The sequence below is a fragment of the Eucyclogobius newberryi genome, unplaced genomic scaffold (genome assembly GCF_026437365.1).
Source record: "Eucyclogobius newberryi isolate DKJ021-1_F unplaced genomic scaffold, fEucNew1.0.hap1 SCAF_3, whole genome shotgun sequence".
Classification (NCBI taxonomy): Eukaryota; Metazoa; Chordata; class Actinopteri; order Gobiiformes; family Gobiidae; genus Eucyclogobius; species Eucyclogobius newberryi.
Genome location: NW_027315945.1, coordinates 39,619,959 through 39,637,473, shown reverse-complemented (window position 1 = coordinate 39,637,473; position 17,515 = coordinate 39,619,959). Strand labels below are relative to the sequence as shown.

The following is a 17,515-nucleotide window of genomic DNA, read 5'->3' as shown; positions in this document are numbered from 1 at the left end:
GAATCACACCTCGTCCTCTTCAGACTTGACTCATGAGGGAATCACAGCCTCGTCCTCTTCAGACTTGACTCATGAGGGAATCACACCTCGTCCTCTTCAGACTTGACTCATGAGGGAATCACACCTCGTCCTCTTCAGACTTGACTCATGAGGGAATCACACCTCGTCCTCTTCAGACTTGACTCATGAGGGAATCACAGCCTCGTCCTCTTCAGACTTGACTCATGAGGGAATCACAGCCTCGTCCTCTTCAGACTTGACTCATGAGGGAATCACACCTCGTCCTCTTCAGACTTGACTCATGAGGGAATCACAGCCTCGTCCTCTTCAGACTTGACTCATGAGGGAATCACAGCCTCGTCCTCTTCAGACTTGACTCATGAGGGAATCACAGCCTCGTCCTCTTCAGACTTGACTCATGAGGGAATCACAGCCTCGTCCTCTTCAGACTTGACTCATGAGGGAATCACAGCCTCGTCCTCTTCAGACTTGACTCATGAGGGAATCACAGCCTCGTCCTCTTCAGACTTGACTCATGAGGGAATCACAGCCTCGTCCTCTTCAGACTCGACTCATGAGGGAATCACAGCCTCGTCCTCTTCAGACTCGACTCATGAGGGAATCACAGCCTCGTCCTCTTCAGACTTGACTCATGAGGGAATCACAGCCTCGTCCTCTTCAGACTTGACTCATGAGGGAATCACAGCCTCGTCCTCTTCAGATTTGACTCATGAGGGAATCACAGCCTCGTCCTCTTCAGACTTGACTCATGAGGGAATCACAGCCTCGTCCTCTTCAGACTTGACTCATGAGGGAATCACAGCCTCGTCCTCTTCAGACTTGACTCATGAGGGAATCACAGCCTCGTCCTCTTCAGACTTGACTCATGAGGGAATCACACCTCGTCCTCTTCAGACTTGACTCATGAGGGAATCACACCTCGTCCTCTTCAGACTTGACTCATGAGGGAATCATAGCCTCGTCCTCTTCAGACTTGACTCATGAGGGAATCACACCTCGTCCTCTTCAGACTTGACTCATGAGGGAATCACAGCCTCGTCCTCTTCAGACTTGACTCATGAGGGAATCACACCTCGTCCTCTTCAGACTTGACTCATGAGGGAATCACAGCCTCGTCCTCTTCAGACTTGACTCATGAGGGAATCACACCTCGTCCTCTTCAGACTTGACTCATGAGGGAATCACACCTCGTCCTCTTCAGACTTGACTCATGAGGGAATCACACCTCGTCCTCTTCAGACTTGACTCATGAGGGAATCACAGCCTCGTCCTCTTCAGACTTGACTCATGAGGGAATCACAGCCTCGTCCTCTTCAGACTTGACTCATGAGGGAATCACACCTCGTCCTCTTCAGACTTGACTCATGAGGGAATCACAGCCTCGTCCTCTTCAGACTTGACTCATGAGGGAATCACAGCCTCGTCCTCTTCAGACTTGACTCATGAGGGAATCACAGCCTCGTCCTCTTCAGACTTGACTCATGAGGGAATCACAGCCTCGTCCTCTTCAGACTTGACTCATGAGGGAATCACAGCCTCGTCCTCTTCAGACTTGACTCATGAGGGAATCACAGCCTCGTCCTCTTCAGACTTGACTCATGAGGGAATCACAGCCTCGTCCTCTTCAGACTTGACTCATGAGGGAATCACAGCCTCGTCCTCTTCAGACTTGACTCATGAGGGAATCACACCTCGTCCTCTTCAGACTTGACTCATGAGGGAATCACAGCCTCGTCCTCTTCAGACTTGACTCATGAGGGAATCACACCTCGTCCTCTTCAGACTTGACTCATGAGGGAATCACAGCCTCGTCCTCTTCAGACTTGACTCATGAGGGAATCACAGCCTCGTCCTCTTCAGACTTGACTCATGAGGGAATCACAGCCTCGTCCTCTTCAGACTTGACTCATGAGGGAATCACACCTCGTCCTCTTCAGATTTGACTCATGAGGGAATCACAGCCTCGTCCTCTTCAGACTTGACTCATGAGGGAATCACAGCCTCGTCCTCTTCAGATTTGACTCATGAGGGAATCACAGCCTCGTCCTCTTCAGACTTGACTCATGAGGGAATCACAGCCTCGTCCTCTTCAGACTTGACTCATGAGGGAATCACAGCCTCGTCCTCTTCAGACTTGACTCATGAGGGAATCACACCTCGTCCTCTTCAGACTTGACTCATGAGGGAATCACAGCCTCGTCCTCTTCAGACTTGACTCATGAGGGAATCACACCTCGTCCTCTTCAGACTTGACTCATGAGGGAATCACAGCCTCGTCCTCTTCAGACTTGACTCATGAGGGAATCACAGCCTCGTCCTCTTCAGACTTGACTCATGAGGGAATCACACCTCGTCCTCTTCAGACTTGACTCATGAGGGAATCACAGCCTCGTCCTCTTCAGACTTGACTCATGAGGGAATCACAGCCTCGTCCTCTTCAGATTTGACTCATGAGGGAATCACAGCCTCGTCCTCTTCAGACTTGACTCATGAGGGAATCACAGCCTCGTCCTCTTCAGACTTGACTCATGAGGGAATCACAGCCTCGTCCTCTTCAGACTTGACTCATGAGGGAATCACAGCCTCGTCCTCTTCAGACTTGACTCATGAGGGAATCACAGCCTCGTCCTCTTCAGACTTGACTCATGAGGGAATCACAGCCTCGTCCTCTTCAGACTTGACTCATGAGGGAATCACACCTCGTCCTCTTCAGACTTGACTCATGAGGGAATCACACCTCGTCCTCTTCAGATTTGACTCATGAGGGAATCACAGCCTCGTCCTCTTCAGACTTGACTCATGAGGGAATCACAGCCTCGTCCTCTTCAGACTTGACTCATGAGGGAATCACAGCCTCGTCCTCTTCAGACTTGACTCATGAGGGAATCACAGCCTCGTCCTCTTCAGACTTGACTCATGAGGGAATCACAGCCTCGTCCTCTTCAGACTTGACTCATGAGGGAATCACAGCCTCGTCCTCTTCAGACTTGACTCATGAGGGAATCACAGCCAAAGGTGCAAATGCAGTTGTAGATTTTTATTTGAAAGGAGGCGGGGCTTATGTAACTGAGGATTCACTGTTTTTGGACTAAATCTCCACAAACGCTGAACCTTCTCATTATTGGTTTGAATCTTCTTCTTAAAGTCTTTTCATCACAATAACGGCTCCACTTTGAACTCTTTGAACTTTTATTCACCACGTGACTTTTCTCTCGTCCAGTGTGACTCGTGGATGGACCTTTAACCATAATTATAGACGTCATCTTGGCACTTAACGGCCGTAATGAGTGTAATGATTTCACACTTGTGTAACCGCAGCTCACACGCTCGTGTTCGTCACGGTCCAGGATTGACTTTTCTGAAAATGTCTTCTTCAAAATAACAACTATTAAACATAGATTAGACACGTCCAAATTAGAAGCTTGTTTGATTTGGATTTAGTCCTTGTTTAGTCCTTGTTTAGTCCTTGTTTAGTCCTTGTTTAGTCCTTGTTTAGTCCTTGTTTAGTCCTTGTTTAGTCCTTGTTTAGTCCTTGTTTAGTCCATGTTTAGTCCATGTTTAGTCCTTGTTTAGTCCATGTTTAGTCCATGTTTAGTCCATGTTTAGTCCATGTTTAGTCCTTGTTTAGTCCAGGTTTAGTCCTTGTTTAGTCCTTGTTTAGTCCTTGTTTAGTCCTTGTTTAGTCCAGGTTTAGTCCTTGTTTAGTCCTTGTTTAGTCCATGTTTAGTCCTTGGTTAGTCCTTGTTTAGTCCTTGTTTAGTCCTTGTTTAGTCCTTGTTTAGTCCTTGTTTAGTCCTTGTTTGTTTAGTCCTTGTTTAGTCCTTGTTTAGTTCTTGTTTAGTCCTTCTTTAGTCCTTGTTTAGTCCTTGTTTAGTCCTTGTTTAGTCCATGTTTAGTCCTTGGTTAGTCCTTGTTTAGTCCTTGTTTAGTCCTTGTTTAGTCCTTGTTTAGTCCTTGTTTAGTCCTTGTTTAGTCCTTGTTTAGTTCTTGTTTAGTCCTTGTTTAGTCCTTGTTTAGTCCAGGTTTAGTCCTTGTTTAGTCCTTGTTTAGTCCTTGTTTAGTCCTTGTTTAGTCCTTGTTTAGTTCTTGTTTAGTCCTTGTTTAGTCCTTGTTTAGTTCTTGTTTAGTCCTTCTTTAGTCCTTGTTTAGTCCTTGTTTAGTCCTTGTTTAGTCCATGTTTAGTCCTTGGTTAGTCCTTGTTTAGTCCTTGTTTAGTCCTTGTTTAGTCCTTGTTTAGTCCTTGTTTAGTTCTTGTTTAGTCCTTGTTTAGTCCTTGTTTAGTCCAGGTTTAGTCCTTGTTTAGTCCTTGTTTAGTCCTTGTTTAGTCCTTGTTTAGTCCTTGTTTAGTTCTTGTTTAGTCCATGTTTAGTCCTTGTTTAGTCCTTGTTTAGTCCATGTTTAGTCCTTGTTTAGTCCTTGTTTAGTCCTTGTTCAGTCCAGGTTTAGTCCTTGTTTAGTCCTTGTTTAGTCCTTGTTTAGTCCAGGTTTAGTCCTTGTTTAGTCCTTGTTTAGTCCTTGTTTAGTCCTTGTTTAGTCCTTGTTTAGTCCTTGTTTAGTCCTTGTTTAGTCCTTGTTTAGTCCTTGTTTAGTCCTTGTTTAGTCCAGGTTTAGTCCTTGTTTAGTCCTTGTTTAGTCCTTGTTTAGTCCTTGTTTAGTCCTTTTTTAGTCCTTGTTTAGTCCTTGTTTAGTCCTTGTTTAGTTCTTGTTTAGTCCTTGTTTAGTCCTTGTTTAGTCCATGTTTAGTCCTTGTTTAGTCCTTGTTTAGTCCTTGTTTAGTCCAGGTTTAGTCCAGGTTTAGTCCTTGTTTAGTCCTTGTTTAGTCCTTGTTTAGTCCAGGTTTAGTCCAGGTTTAGTCCTTGTTTAGTCCTTGTTTAGTTCTTGTTTAGTCCATGTTTAGTCCTTGTTTAGTTCTTGTTTAGTCCATGTTTAGTCCTTGTTTAGTCCTTGTTTAGTCCAGGTTTAGTCCAGGTTTAGTCCTTGTTTAGTCCTTGTTTAGTCCTTGTTTAGTCCTTGTTTAGTCCTTGTTTAGTCCTTGTTTAGTCCTTGTTTAGTCCTTGTTTAGTCCTTGTTTAGTCCTTGTTTAGTCCTTGTTTAGTCACACATAGTGAGACTAATGAGGGAAATAAAACTTCATCACTGCTGCAGCTATTTAAATATGAATGAATAATAACTTTCTCATTATTAGTTTGTTTTGTCTCCACAAACGACACAAAATGTCAAACGTGTTTTGTCTAAGCTTTGTATTTTTGGCTGAAATGGAGTTTGTCCGGTCTCACTTGTTCCTGTTGTTCCTCCTCCAGGGCTCCAGGGGCAGCGGCGGGTTCCCGGGCAGCGATGGCGACCCCGGGGAAGACGTGAGTTTGACCTAAAGTCTTTCTCCAGGACTGAGTTCGGCGCGAGAGTTCCTCAGTTTTACGTCGGTCGAGCCGCAATCTGTGCAGACAAAAGAACACACTCAAAGTGCACGTGTACAGGAAGTGGAGCTGAATCCCTCTGTGATGTCATCAATATGCGACAGTCCGTCCAAAACGCAGGGACGGTTTACGCCCGACACACTTTTCTGACGGTTTGAGCCAATTACTGCGCGTCAGGTCAGACCCGCTGTGTCTGGGCCTTGTTTACAGTCTGGTTGCTAGGTAACAGGTGCTTCAGTGGGACCTCGGAGAGACGTTTTCCCAGAGGTTCTGTTCCGGTCGGAAAAACAATTACCAGTTTATTTCTGTCGCTCAGTGTGGAAAAGGTGAATCCCAGAATGCACCTCTTCGGAACAGAAGAAACAATCTTAAGTGTATTATCTGTTCTGTCCAGTGCGTTTTGTTACTTCCAAACAAGGTGCAAATGTTGTGAATTGTGTTTTTGTGAATGTGACACTTGTTGTTGTGTTTGTGTGTTCAGGGCCCCATCGGAGTCCCGGGGCTCGAGGGAGAGCCAGGAGCCTTCGGGCCTAAGGTAACCACGACGACCACGACGACCACACTGAAGCTCAGTAGCACGGACTGACGCAATGTCGCTCACGTTTGGCGTTTGTTGTCGTCGCCGCGTCTGATTTTTACGCTCTGAAAAACGGGGCGCTCCGGATGCTCCTGACGCTCCGGACGCTCCTGACGCTCCTGACGCTCCTGACGCTCCTGACGCTCCTGACGCTCCGGACGCTCCTGACGCTCCTGACGCTCCGGACGCTCCGGACGCTCTGGCTCCAGGCGCTCCAGACGCTCCGGACGCTCCTGACGCTCCGGACGCTCTGGCTCCAGGCGCTCCGGACGCTCCTGACGCTCCGGAGGCTCTGGCTCCAGACGCTCCGGACGCTCCGGACGCTCCGGACGCTCCGGACGCTCCGGACGCTCCGGACGCTCTGGCTCCGGACGCTCTGGCTCCGGACGCTCCGGACGCTCTGGCTCCGGACGCTCTGGCTCCGGACGCTCTGGCTCCGGACGCTCCGGACGCTCCGGACGCTCCGGACGCTCCGGACGCTCTGGCTCCAGACGCTCTGGCTCCGGACGCTCCGGACGCTCCGGACGCTCCGGAGGCTCTGGCTCCAGACGCTCCGGACGCTCCGGATGCTCCGGACGCTCTGGCTCCGGACGCTCCGGATGCTCCGGACGCTCCGGAGGCTCTGGCTCCGGACGCTCCAGACGCACGCTCCAGGCGCGTTCCTAAATATTCACCGCGACGGCGACTTTCTGAACGCTTTTCACGACTTTCAAAGAGCGGAGTTCGCCGTCGCGATAGAGCTAGCAAACATTAGCATCGGCCCAGAATAAAACACTTTATAATGAGACGTAGACGGCAGACGGCACACAGCAGTCTGTTTTTGAAGAACTGCTTTTACGATATATCTGTACTTTACTGTAACTTTACTGTAACTTTACTGTAACTTTACTGTAACTTTACTGTAACTTTACTGTAACTTTACTGTAACTTTACTGTAACTTTCAGAACGGTAAAGTCAAGTTTAAGTGACTCAAACTGAAAGTTTCCCTTTTGGATTATTCACATTTGCTCTTTATCGTCTTAAAAACATAAACAATGGAACTATGTCATTTCCAACTGGCCTAATGCATTCTTCAACCTTTGGTGCACTTTTACTTTCACAATGACTCAAGGGCGTGTCCCGGATCTTTACTCGACTTGGACTTTTAGACTGAAAGTGGATCTGGATCGATTTCCTGTGAATCGATGAGCAAAACCGACACCATGACGACGAAGAGCTGAGGGGAAACCAACCGGACGCACTCGGCTCGTGTTGTGGGAACGCGGTCCTCCGAGAGAATGAGCCATTCAAGCCTTAAGTCCAGACCAGTCCAGACCAGTCCAGACCAGTCCAGACCAGTTCAGACCAGTTCAGACCAGTTCAGACCAGCTCAGACCAGCCCAGACCAGTCCAGACCAGTTCAGACCAGTTCAGACCAGTCCAGACCAGTTCAGACCAGTTCAGACCAGTTCAGACCAGTTCAGACCAGCTCAGACCAGCCCAGACCAGTTCAGACCAGCTCAGACCAGTCCAGACCAGTTCAGACCAGTCCAGACCAGTTCAGACCAGTTCAGACCAGCCCAGACCAGTTCAGACCAGCTCAGACCAGTCCAGACCAGTCCAGACCAGTTCAGACCAGTTCAGACCAGTTCAGACCAGTCCAGACCAGTTCAGACCAGTTCAGACCAGTTCAGACCAGCTCAGACCAGCCCAGACCAGTTCAGACCAGCTCAGACCAGTCCAGACCAGTTCAGACCAGTCCAGACCAGTTCAGACCAGCTCAGACCAGCCCAGACCAGCCCAGACCAGCCCAGACCAGTCCAGACCAGTCCAGACCAGTCCAGACCAGTCCAGACCAGCCCAGACCAGTCCAGACCAGTTCAGACCAGTCCAGACCAGTCCAGACCAGTCCAGACCAGTTCGGACCAGTCCGGACCAGTCCAGACCAGTCCAGACCAGCTCAGACCAGTTCAGACCAGTTCAGACCAGTCCAGACCAGTCCAGACCAGACCAGTCCAGACCAGCTCAGACCAGTCCAGACCAGTTCAGACCAGTTCAGACCAGTTCAGACCAGTCCAGACCAGTCCAGACCAGTTCAGACCAGTTCAGACCAGTTCAGACCAGTCCAGACCAGTCCAGACCAGCTCAGACCAGTCCAGACCAGCTCAGACCAGCTCAGACCAGTTCAGACCAGTCCAGACCAGTTCAGACCAGTCCAGACCAGTTCAGACCAGTCCAGACCAGTTCAGACCAGTCCAGACCAGTCCAGACCAGTTCAGACCAGTTCAGACCAGTGTGAAACGTGAAGCTCTGAACCTTTTACTCAGATCTTTAATCCACTCAAATCTGAAAAATGAAGCTTTGAACATCAGAAAAAACATTTACTGAGGATTTACATTGTGTAAAGGGCCCATTGTGTAAAGGGCCCATTGTGGAAAGGGCCCATTGTGTAAAGGGCCCATGGTGGAAAAGGCCCATGGTAACATGGGAACAGAATGCGACAGTGGGACGGCTGTAGCCTTGAGTGGACCTGATTAATGATCATCGATCATCGATCATTGATTACTGATCAGACAGATTCTCATGTGTGTTTGGTGTTTTCAGGGTGCTCAGGGCGACAGCGGCGCGCGAGGGCGACGAGGGCGAGTGGGAGCCGGGGTGAGTGACACTTTTCTGAACTGAAACCAGCTCGAGACCAGAATGACCTTCACACTCGAGGTGAAAATGACAGTGACATCACAGTGATGTCACTGTCCAGACCAGTGACGTCACAGTGATGTCACTGTGACATCACAGTGATGTCACTGTGACATCACAGTGATGTCACTGAATTATGTCTCTTAAAGGTACAACATGAAACTTTCCTGATGGACATGTCTTTGCCTGAATGTCCCACAGTACAGCATTAAAAGTAGTATAAAAGTATAAAATGTCTCCAAAATTCTACTTTCCAAATAACAAAGAAATATTTATTTATTAATATTGTATTTATTAAACTCTAATAAGCATCAGTTTGATGACTGTCACGTCTGTTTGACGTTAACAAACATGTCCAGGTCCAAAAGGTTGTTTAGGGCCAAAAGGTTGTTTAGGTCCAAAAGGTCGTTTAGGTCCACAAGGTCGTTTAGGTCCACAAGGTCGTTTAGGTCCACAAGGTCGTTTAGGTCCAAAAGGTCGTTTAGGTCCACAAGGTCGTTTAGGTCCACAAGGTCGTTTAGGTCCAAAAGGTCGTTTAGGTCAAAAAGGTCGTTTAGGTCCACAAGGTCGTTTAGGTCCACAAGGTCGTTTAGGTCCACAAGGTCGTTTAGGTCCACAAGGTCGTTTAGGTCCACAAGGTCGTTTAGGTCCAAAAGGTCGTTTAGGTCAAAAAGGTCGTTTTGGTCCACAAGGTCGTTTAGGTCCACAATGTCGTTTAGGTCCACAATGTCGTTTAGGTCCACAAGGTCGTTTAGGTCCACAAGGTCGTTTAGGTCCAAAAGGTCGTTTAGGTCCACAATGTCGTTTAGGTCCACAATGTCGTTTAGGTCCACAATGTCGTTTAGGTCCAAAAGGTCGTTTAAGTCCACAAGGTCGTTTAGGTCCACAAGGTCGTTTAGGTCCACAATGTCGTTTAGGTCCAAAAGGTCGTTTAGGTCCACAAGGTCGTTTAGGTCCTCAAGGTCGTTTAGGTCCACAAGGTCGTTTAGGTCCAAAAGGTCGTTTAGGTCCACAAGGTCGTTTAGGTCCAAAAGGTCGTTTAGGTCCACAAGGTCGTTTAGGTCCAAAAGGCCGTTTAGGTCCAAAAGGTCGTTTAGGTCCACAAGGTCGTTTCCTTTCGTTCAGAGGAAGAACCTGCACTTCTGCTTATTCTTATTTGTGAAACGCATCTTATTTTATTTATTCATGAATTTATTTCCAACCAATATTTAATCCACAAACTGCTCAAACAAAACAACATGAATCAATTGACTTTTTTGGTCTTTTTTTTTATCAATTTATTATTATTATTTTTATATATTTTCTTTATTTATTTTTGTTTTTTTTTATAAATTTCTTTTGATTTATTTGACATTTATTTAAATGTATTAAATTTATTTTATGTTATTTTTTAATTTATTATTATTATCTGTAATGTATTTAATTAGAACACAGAACAACAACAACAACAACATAACATTCATTTCTTTTGACATGTTGTTGATTCGTGATGTGTTTCCAGGGCGACGGCGGCGCAGCAGGAGACGCAGGGATCCCTGGAAAGCCCGGCGTTAAAGGTCTGCAAGGCTCAGTGGTGAGTGAGGCACAAACAGGACATTAAAAAGGTCAAATAAAGGTTAAAAAACATAATAACGCACTTTAAAATGATGCTTCACGTGTCGTTTTAGGGGTCAAAAGGTGAAGTGGGACCTGATGGAGAAAAGGTAAGACTTTGTTTATGTCGTTTATGAGGGACTGAAAGGAAGTAGGGTTTAAAGGAAGTACGGTTTAAAGGAAGTACGGTTCAAAGGAAGTACGGTTTAAAGGAAGTACGGTTTAAAGGAAGTAGGGTTTAAAGGAAGTACGGTTTAAAGGAAGTACGGTTTAAAGGAAGTATGGTTTAAAGGAAGTAGTTTAAAGGAAGTACAGTTTAAAGGAAGTACAGTTTAAAGGAAGTCCAGTTTAAAGGAAGTAAAGTTTAAAGGAAGTAGGTGTAAAGGAAGTAGGTTTAAAGGAAGTACGGTTTAAAGAAAGTAGGTTTAAAGGAAGTATAGTTTAAAAGATGTATGTTTAAAGGAAGTAGGTGTAAAGGAAGTAGGTGTAAAGGAAGTACGGTTTAGAGGAAGTAGATTTTAAAGTTTAAAGGAAGTACAGTTTAAAGGAAGTACAGTTTAAAGGAAGTACAGTTTAAAGGAAGTAGGTGTAAAGGAAGTAGGTGTAAAGGAATTACGTGTAAAGGAATTACGGTTTAAAGGAAGTACGGTTTAAAGAAAGTAGGTTTAAAGGAAGTATGGTTTAGAGGAAGTAGATTTAAAGGAAGTACAGTTTAAAGGAAGTACAGTTTAAAGGAAGTACGGTTTAAAGGAAGTAGATTTAAAGGAAGTACAGTTTAAAGGAAGTACAGTTTAAAGGAAGTACGGTTTAAAGGAAGTACAGTTTAAAGGAAGTAAAGTTTAAAGGAAGTACAGTTTAAAGGAAGTGAAGTTTAAAGGAAGTAGGTGTAAAGGAAGTAGGTTTAAAGGAAGTACAGTTTAAAGGAAGTACAGTTTAAAGGAAGTAGGTGTAAAGGAAGTACGGTTTAAAGGAAGTACGGTTTAAAGGAAGTACAGTTTAAAGGAAGTAAAGTTTAAAGGAAGTGAAGTTTAAAGGAAGTAGGTGTAAAGGAAGTAGGTTTAAAGGAAGTACAGTTTAAAGGAAGTACAGTTTAAAGGAAGTAGGTGTAAAGGAAGTACGGTTTAAAGGAAGTACAGTTTAAAGGAAGTACAGTTTAAAGGAAGTAAAGTTTAAAGGAAGTAAAGTTTAAAGGAAGTAGGTGTAAAGGAAGTACGTGTAAAGGAATTACGGTTTAAAGGAATTACGGTTTAAAGAAAGTACGGTTTAAAGGAAGTAGGTTTAAAGGAAGTAGGTTTAAAGGAAGTAGGTGTAAAGGGATGTAGGTGTAAAGGAAGTAGGTGTAAAGGAAGTAGGTGTAAAGGAAGTAGGTGTAAAGGAAGTATGGTTTAAAGGAAGTAGATTTAAAGGAAGGACGGTTTAAAGGAAGGACAGTTGAAAGGAAATAGGTTTAAAGGAAGTACGGGTAAAGGAAGTAGGTTTAAAGGAAGTACGGGTAAAGGAAGTACGTTTAAAGGAAGTACGGTTTAAAGGAAGTACGGTTTAAACAAAGTACGTGTAAAGGAAGTACGGTTTAAAGGAAGTAGGTGTAAAGGAAGTAGGTTTAAAGGAAGTATCTGTAAAGGAAGTACGGTTTAAAGGAAATAGGTTTAAAGGAAGTATGGGTAAAGGAAGTAGGTGTAAAGGAAGTAGGTGTTAAGGAAGCAGGTTTAAAGGAAGCAGGTGTAAAGGAAGTACAGTTTAAAGGAAGTACGTTTTAAAGGAAATAGGTTTAAACAAAGTACGTGTAAAGGATGTACGGTTTAAAGGAAGTATATGTAAAGGAAGTACGGTTTAAAGGAAGGACGGTTTAAAGGAAATATGGATAAAGGAAGCAGGTGTAAAGGAAGTAGGTGTAAAGGAAATATGGGTAAAGGAAGCAGGTGTAAAGGAAGTAGCTGTAAAGGAAGTAGGTTTAAAGGAAGTAGGTGTAAAGGAAGTAGGTGTAAAGGAAGTAGGTTTAAAGGAAGTAGGTGTAAAGGAAGTAGGTGTAAAGGAAATAGGTTTAAAGGAAGTATGGGTAAAGGAAGTAGGTGTAAAGGAAGTAGGTGTAAAGGAAATAGGTTTAAAGGAAGTAGGTGTAAAGGAAGTAGGTGTAAAGGAAGTAGGTGTAAAGGAAGTAGGTGTAAAGGAAGTGTCGTTGACAGTAAACGGGAGTTTCTCACTCTGGGATGAATAAAGAATCATAATAAAGCTGATCTCATCTTCTGTAAATACATAATAATAATTATATTGTTTATTGTTTTCAGGGAACGAGCGGGAAAAAAGGAGTCAAAGGCGGCAAAGGACAAAAGGTCTGAAAATAAAATAAGAAATATGAAATGACAGTTTTGATCACATGGTTTGTTTGACTTGTGTGTTTGTTTTTAGGCAGGACCAGGAGACCGTGGAGACAAAGGACAGGTGAGACTGGACCATGGTCAGATGCGGTCAAATCCTTCAAAATCATAAATAATAATAATAAGGACCAAAAATAAGGTCAGTGTGTGGTCAGTGTGAGGTCAGCGTACGGTCAGTGGGAGGTCAGCGTACGGTCAGTGTGAGGTCAGCGTACGGTCAGTGGGAGGTCAGCGTGTGGTCAGTGGGAGGTCAGCGTACGGTCAGTGTGAGGTCAGCGTACGGTCAGTGTGAGGTCAGCGTGTGGTCAGTGGGAGGTCAGCGTACGGTCAGTGGGAGGTCAGCGTACGGTCAGTGTGAGGTCAGCGTACGGTCAGTGGGAGGTCAGCGTGTGGTCAGTGGGAGGTCAGCGTACGGTCGGCGTGAGGTCAGCGTACGGTCAGTGGGAGGTCAGCGTGTGGTCGGCGTGAGGTCAGCGTACGGTCAGTGGGAGGTCAGCGTGTGGTCAGTGGGAGGTCAGCGTACGGTCAGTGTGAGGTCAGCGTACGGTCAGTGGGAGGTCAGCGTGTGGTCGGCGTGAGGTCAGCGTACGGTCAGTGGGAGGTCAGCGTGTGGTCGGCGTGAGGTCAGCGTACGGTCAGTGGGAGGTCAGCGTGCGGTCGGCGTGAGGTCGGTGTATTAATCTCTGAGCTTGGTGACAGTTTTTCTTTCATGTAATCACAGCGATCACAGATTTAGACCTGGTTCTTGTCATTTCTTCCCTTCGTCTCAGCGCGGCCCTAAAGGTTCCGCGGGACCAGCCGGAGCTTCGGGACCCGTCGGAGTTCCAGGAGTCCCGGGGTCCAGAGGAGAATTGGGGCCCAGCGGAGACTCCGGTTCGTCAGGAAAACCAGGACCTAAAGGCGTGCTCGGAGCTCCAGTGAGTAACAACGTGACCTGGTTTAGACCTGGTTTAGACCTGGTTTAGTCCTGGTTTAGTCCTGGTTTAGACCTGGTTTAGTCCTGGTTTAGACCTGGTTTAGACCTGGTTTAGTCCTGGTTTAGTCCTGGTTTAGACCTGGTTTAGACCTGGTTTAGACCTGGTTTAGTCCTGGTTTAGACCTGGTTTAGTCCTGGTTTAGACCTGGTTTAGACCTGGTTTAGTCCTGGTTTAGACCTGGTTTAGACCTGGTTTAGACCTGGTTTAGACCTGGTTTAGACCTGGTTTAGTCCTGGTTTAGACCTGGTTTAGACCTGGTTTAGACCTGGTTTAGTCCTGGTTTAGTCCTGGTTTAGACCTGGTTTAGACCTGGTTTAGTCCTGGTTTAGACCTGGTTTAGACCTGGTTTAGTCCTGGTTTAGACCTGGTTTAGTCCTGGTTTAGACTTGGTTTAGACCTGGTTTAGACCTGGTTTAGTCCTGGTTTAGACCTGGTTTAGACCTGGTTTAGACCTGATTTAGACCTGGTTTAGACCTGGTTTAGTCCTGGTTTAGTCCTGGTTTAGTCCTGGTTTAGTCCTGGTTTAGACCTGGTTTAGTCCTGGTTTAGACTTGGTTTAGACCTGGTTTAGTCCTGGTTTAGACCTGGTTTAGACCTGGTTTAGTCCTGGTTTAGACCTGGTTTAGACCTGGTTTAGACCTGGTTTAGTCCTGGTTTAGTCCTGGTTTAGACCTGGTTTAGACCTGGTTTAGACCTGGTTTAGTCCTGGTTTAGACCTGGTTTAGTCCTGGTTTAGACCTGGTTTAGACCTGGTTTAGTCCTGGTTTAGACCTGGTTTAGACCTGGTTTAGACCTGGTTTAGACCTGGTTTAGACCTGGTTTAGTCCTGGTTTAGACCTGGTTTAGACCTGGTTTAGACCTGGTTTAGACCTGGTTTAGTCCTGGTTTAGACCTGGTTTAGACCTGGTTTAGACCTGGTTTAGACCTGGTTTAGTCCTGGTTTAGTCCTGGTTTAGACCTGGTTTAGACCTGGTTTAGACCTGGTTTAGACCTGGTTTAGTCCTGGTTTAGACCTGGTTTAGACCTGGTTTAGTCCTGGTTTAGACCTGGTTTAGTCCTGGTTTAGACTTGGTTTAGACCTGGTTTAGACCTGGTTTAGTCCTGGTTTAGACCTGGTTTAGACCTGGTTTAGACCTGATTTAGACCTGGTTTAGACCTGGTTTAGTCCTGGTTTAGTCCTGGTTTAGTCCTGGTTTAGTCCTGGTTTAGACCTGGTTTAGTCCTGGTTTAGACTTGGTTTAGACCTGGTTTAGTCCTGGTTTAGTCCTGGTTTAGACCTGGTTTAGACCTGGTTTAGTCCTGGTTTAGTCCTGGTTTAGACCTGGTTTAGACCTGGTTTAGTCCTGGTTTAGTCCTGGTTTAGACCTGGTTTAGACCTGGTTTAGTCCTGGTTTAGACCTGGTTTAGACCTGGTTTAGACCTGGTTTAGTCCTGGTTTAGTCCTGGTTTAGACCTGGTTTAGACCTGGTTTAGTCCTGGTTTAGTCCTGGTTTAGTCCTGGTTTAGACCTGGTTTAGACCTGGTTTAGACCTGGTTTAGTCCTGGTTTAGTCCTGGTTTAGACCTGGTTTAGACCTGGTTTAGTCCTGGTTTAGACCTGGTTTAGTCCTGGTTTAGACCTGGTTTAGACCTGGTTTAGTCCTGGTTTAGACCTGGTTTAGACCTGGTTTAGACCTGGTTTAGACCTGGTTTAGACCTGGTTTAGTCCTGGTTTAGACCTGGTTTAGTCCTGGTTTAGACCTGGTTTAGACCTGGTTTAGTCCTGGTTTAGACCTGGTTTAGACCTGGTTTAGACCTGGTTTAGACCTGGTTTAGACCTGGTTCAGACCTGGTTTTCGTCCTTCAGGGTCCTGGTCTTTCAGATGAGCAGATCCTTCAGCTCTGTCGGGGCGTGGTCCAGGCTCAGATGGCCCAATACGCAGCTCCGATTCGGGCCAAGTGCAGTCAGGGCTGCCCCATCAACAACCGCACTCTGATCGGGCCCCCAGGGGCCCCTGGGGGCCTGGGCGGCATCGGCAAACAGGTAAGTACAGCCTTTTCTCTGGTCCTGTCCGGAAATGAACGATTCAAAACAAAGTCCATTTTTTAAATGTTGAAAAGTCCTCAAAGAGAAACTAAACCTGAGCCTGAGACTCACTGAGCATGTGCAGAAGAAGCCCCGCCCACATTTTACTTACAGAAAAATCACTTCAAAATCACAAATTGTATTGTTTTATAATTCTTGAATCCATGACTGAAATCAGAGCCATGTTTATTTAAAAGTCATATTCTGTTTGTTTTAAGGGAAAACCTGGAAAACCCGGAGCCAAAGGAGTCAGAGGAGGTCAAGGTGACAGAGGTCTGGAGGGTCAGAAGGGAGCGGATGGAGAGTCAGGTACAAGTCTGGACAGAGGCTGCAGGTCAGAGACCAGAGCTTTGAACTGGATCCTCTGTGTCCAGGTCTAAAAGGAGCCAAAGGAGCGACCGGAGAACCAGGAAAAGGTCTGTCCGGACCAGACGGACGCCAGGGATTCACAGGTAACACGCATCACATGATCATAAACATGACACGCGTCACATGATCATAAACGTGACACGCATCACATGATCATAAACGTGACACGCATCACATGATCATAAACGTGACACGCATCACATGATCATAAACATGACACGCATCACATGATCATAAACATGACACGCGTCACATGATCATAAACGTGACACGCATCACATGATCATAAACGTGACACGCATCACATGATCATAAACGTGACACGCATCACATGATCATAAACATGACACGCATCACATGATCATAAACATGACACGCGTCACATGATCATAAACGTGACGCGCATCACATGATCATAAACGTGACACGCATCACATGATCATAAACATGACACGCGTCACATGATCATAAACGTGACACGCATCACATGATCATAAACGTGACACGCATCACATGATCATAAACATGACACGCATCACATGATCATAAACGTGACACGCGATCATAAACGTGACGTCAGGGGCCTCAGTGTTGTGACATCAGGTGTAGAATGACGGGCGTTGCCAGGTTTGTTATGAACAAATAGAAAGTAGAATCTTGGTTTGGTTCATTTTGTCGGGGAAAAGGGGACATCTGGTCACCCTAGATATTCATTTTCCGCTCTTCGCCCGGTGACGTCTCCTCTTCTGCTGCAGGCGACGCGGGCTACGCAGCGGAGCCTAAAGAGGGCATGGAGGGCCCCCGCGGCCCCCGAGGTCACCCGGGGCCCGTAGGTGTCATCGGGCCTGTGGGCGTCGCCGGAGTCCCAGGAATATGCGAGGCCCGAGACTGCAGCATCCACGCCCCCGTGATGGGCAAGGAACAGGGCCTCGTCAAGTCCCACACGACCGCCAAGATATGAGCGGGTTTAGACCGGGTTTGGACCGGGTTTAGACCGGGTTTAGACCGGGTTTAGGCCGGGTTTAGGTCGAGTTTAGGCCAGGTTTAAACAGGGTTTAAGCCGGGTTTAGACCGTGTTTAGGTCGAGTTTAGGCCGAGTTTAAACAGGGTTTAGGCCGGGTTTAAACAGGGTTTGGACAGGGTTTAGGCTGGGTTTAGGCCGGGTTTAGGCTGGGTTTAGACAGGGTTTAGGCTGGGTTTAGGCCGGGTTTAGGCTGGGTTTAGACAGGGTTTAGGCTGGGTTTAGACAGGGTTTAGGCCGGGTTTAGACCGGGTTTAGACCGGGTTTAGGTCGAGTTTAGACCGTGTTTAGGCCGGGTTTAGACCGTGTTTAGGCCGGGTTTAGGTCGAGTTTAGGCCGGGTTTAAACAGGGTTTGGACAGGGTTTAGGCTGGGTTTAGGCCGGGTTTAAACAGGGTTTAGGCCGGGTTTAGATCTTTGTCTTGATT

At 46.3% G+C, this 17,515-nt stretch overlaps 1 protein-coding gene across 1 annotated transcript in view; it reads left to right on the top strand.

Annotated features, from left to right (window-relative positions):
- The window catches only part of LOC140374613 (uncharacterized), a 45,273-nt gene extending 28,192 nt beyond the window's left edge, over positions 1-17,081 (top strand). Inside the window, exons 15-26 of the mRNA XM_072461542.1 lie at positions 5,322-5,375; positions 5,917-5,970; positions 8,597-8,650; positions 10,191-10,262; positions 10,357-10,392; positions 12,568-12,612; positions 12,689-12,721; positions 13,428-13,574; positions 15,480-15,656; positions 15,917-16,007; positions 16,073-16,150; positions 16,823-17,081. Coding sequence (XP_072317643.1) covers positions 5,322-5,375; positions 5,917-5,970; positions 8,597-8,650; positions 10,191-10,262; positions 10,357-10,392; positions 12,568-12,612; positions 12,689-12,721; positions 13,428-13,574; positions 15,480-15,656; positions 15,917-16,007; positions 16,073-16,150; positions 16,823-17,028 — 1,047 coding nt within the window. The 3' untranslated portion in view covers positions 17,029-17,081. The remainder of the gene's footprint in view (positions 1-5,321; positions 5,376-5,916; positions 5,971-8,596; positions 8,651-10,190; positions 10,263-10,356; positions 10,393-12,567; positions 12,613-12,688; positions 12,722-13,427; positions 13,575-15,479; positions 15,657-15,916; positions 16,008-16,072; positions 16,151-16,822) is intronic.
- The last annotated feature ends 434 nt before the right edge of the window (positions 17,082-17,515 follow it).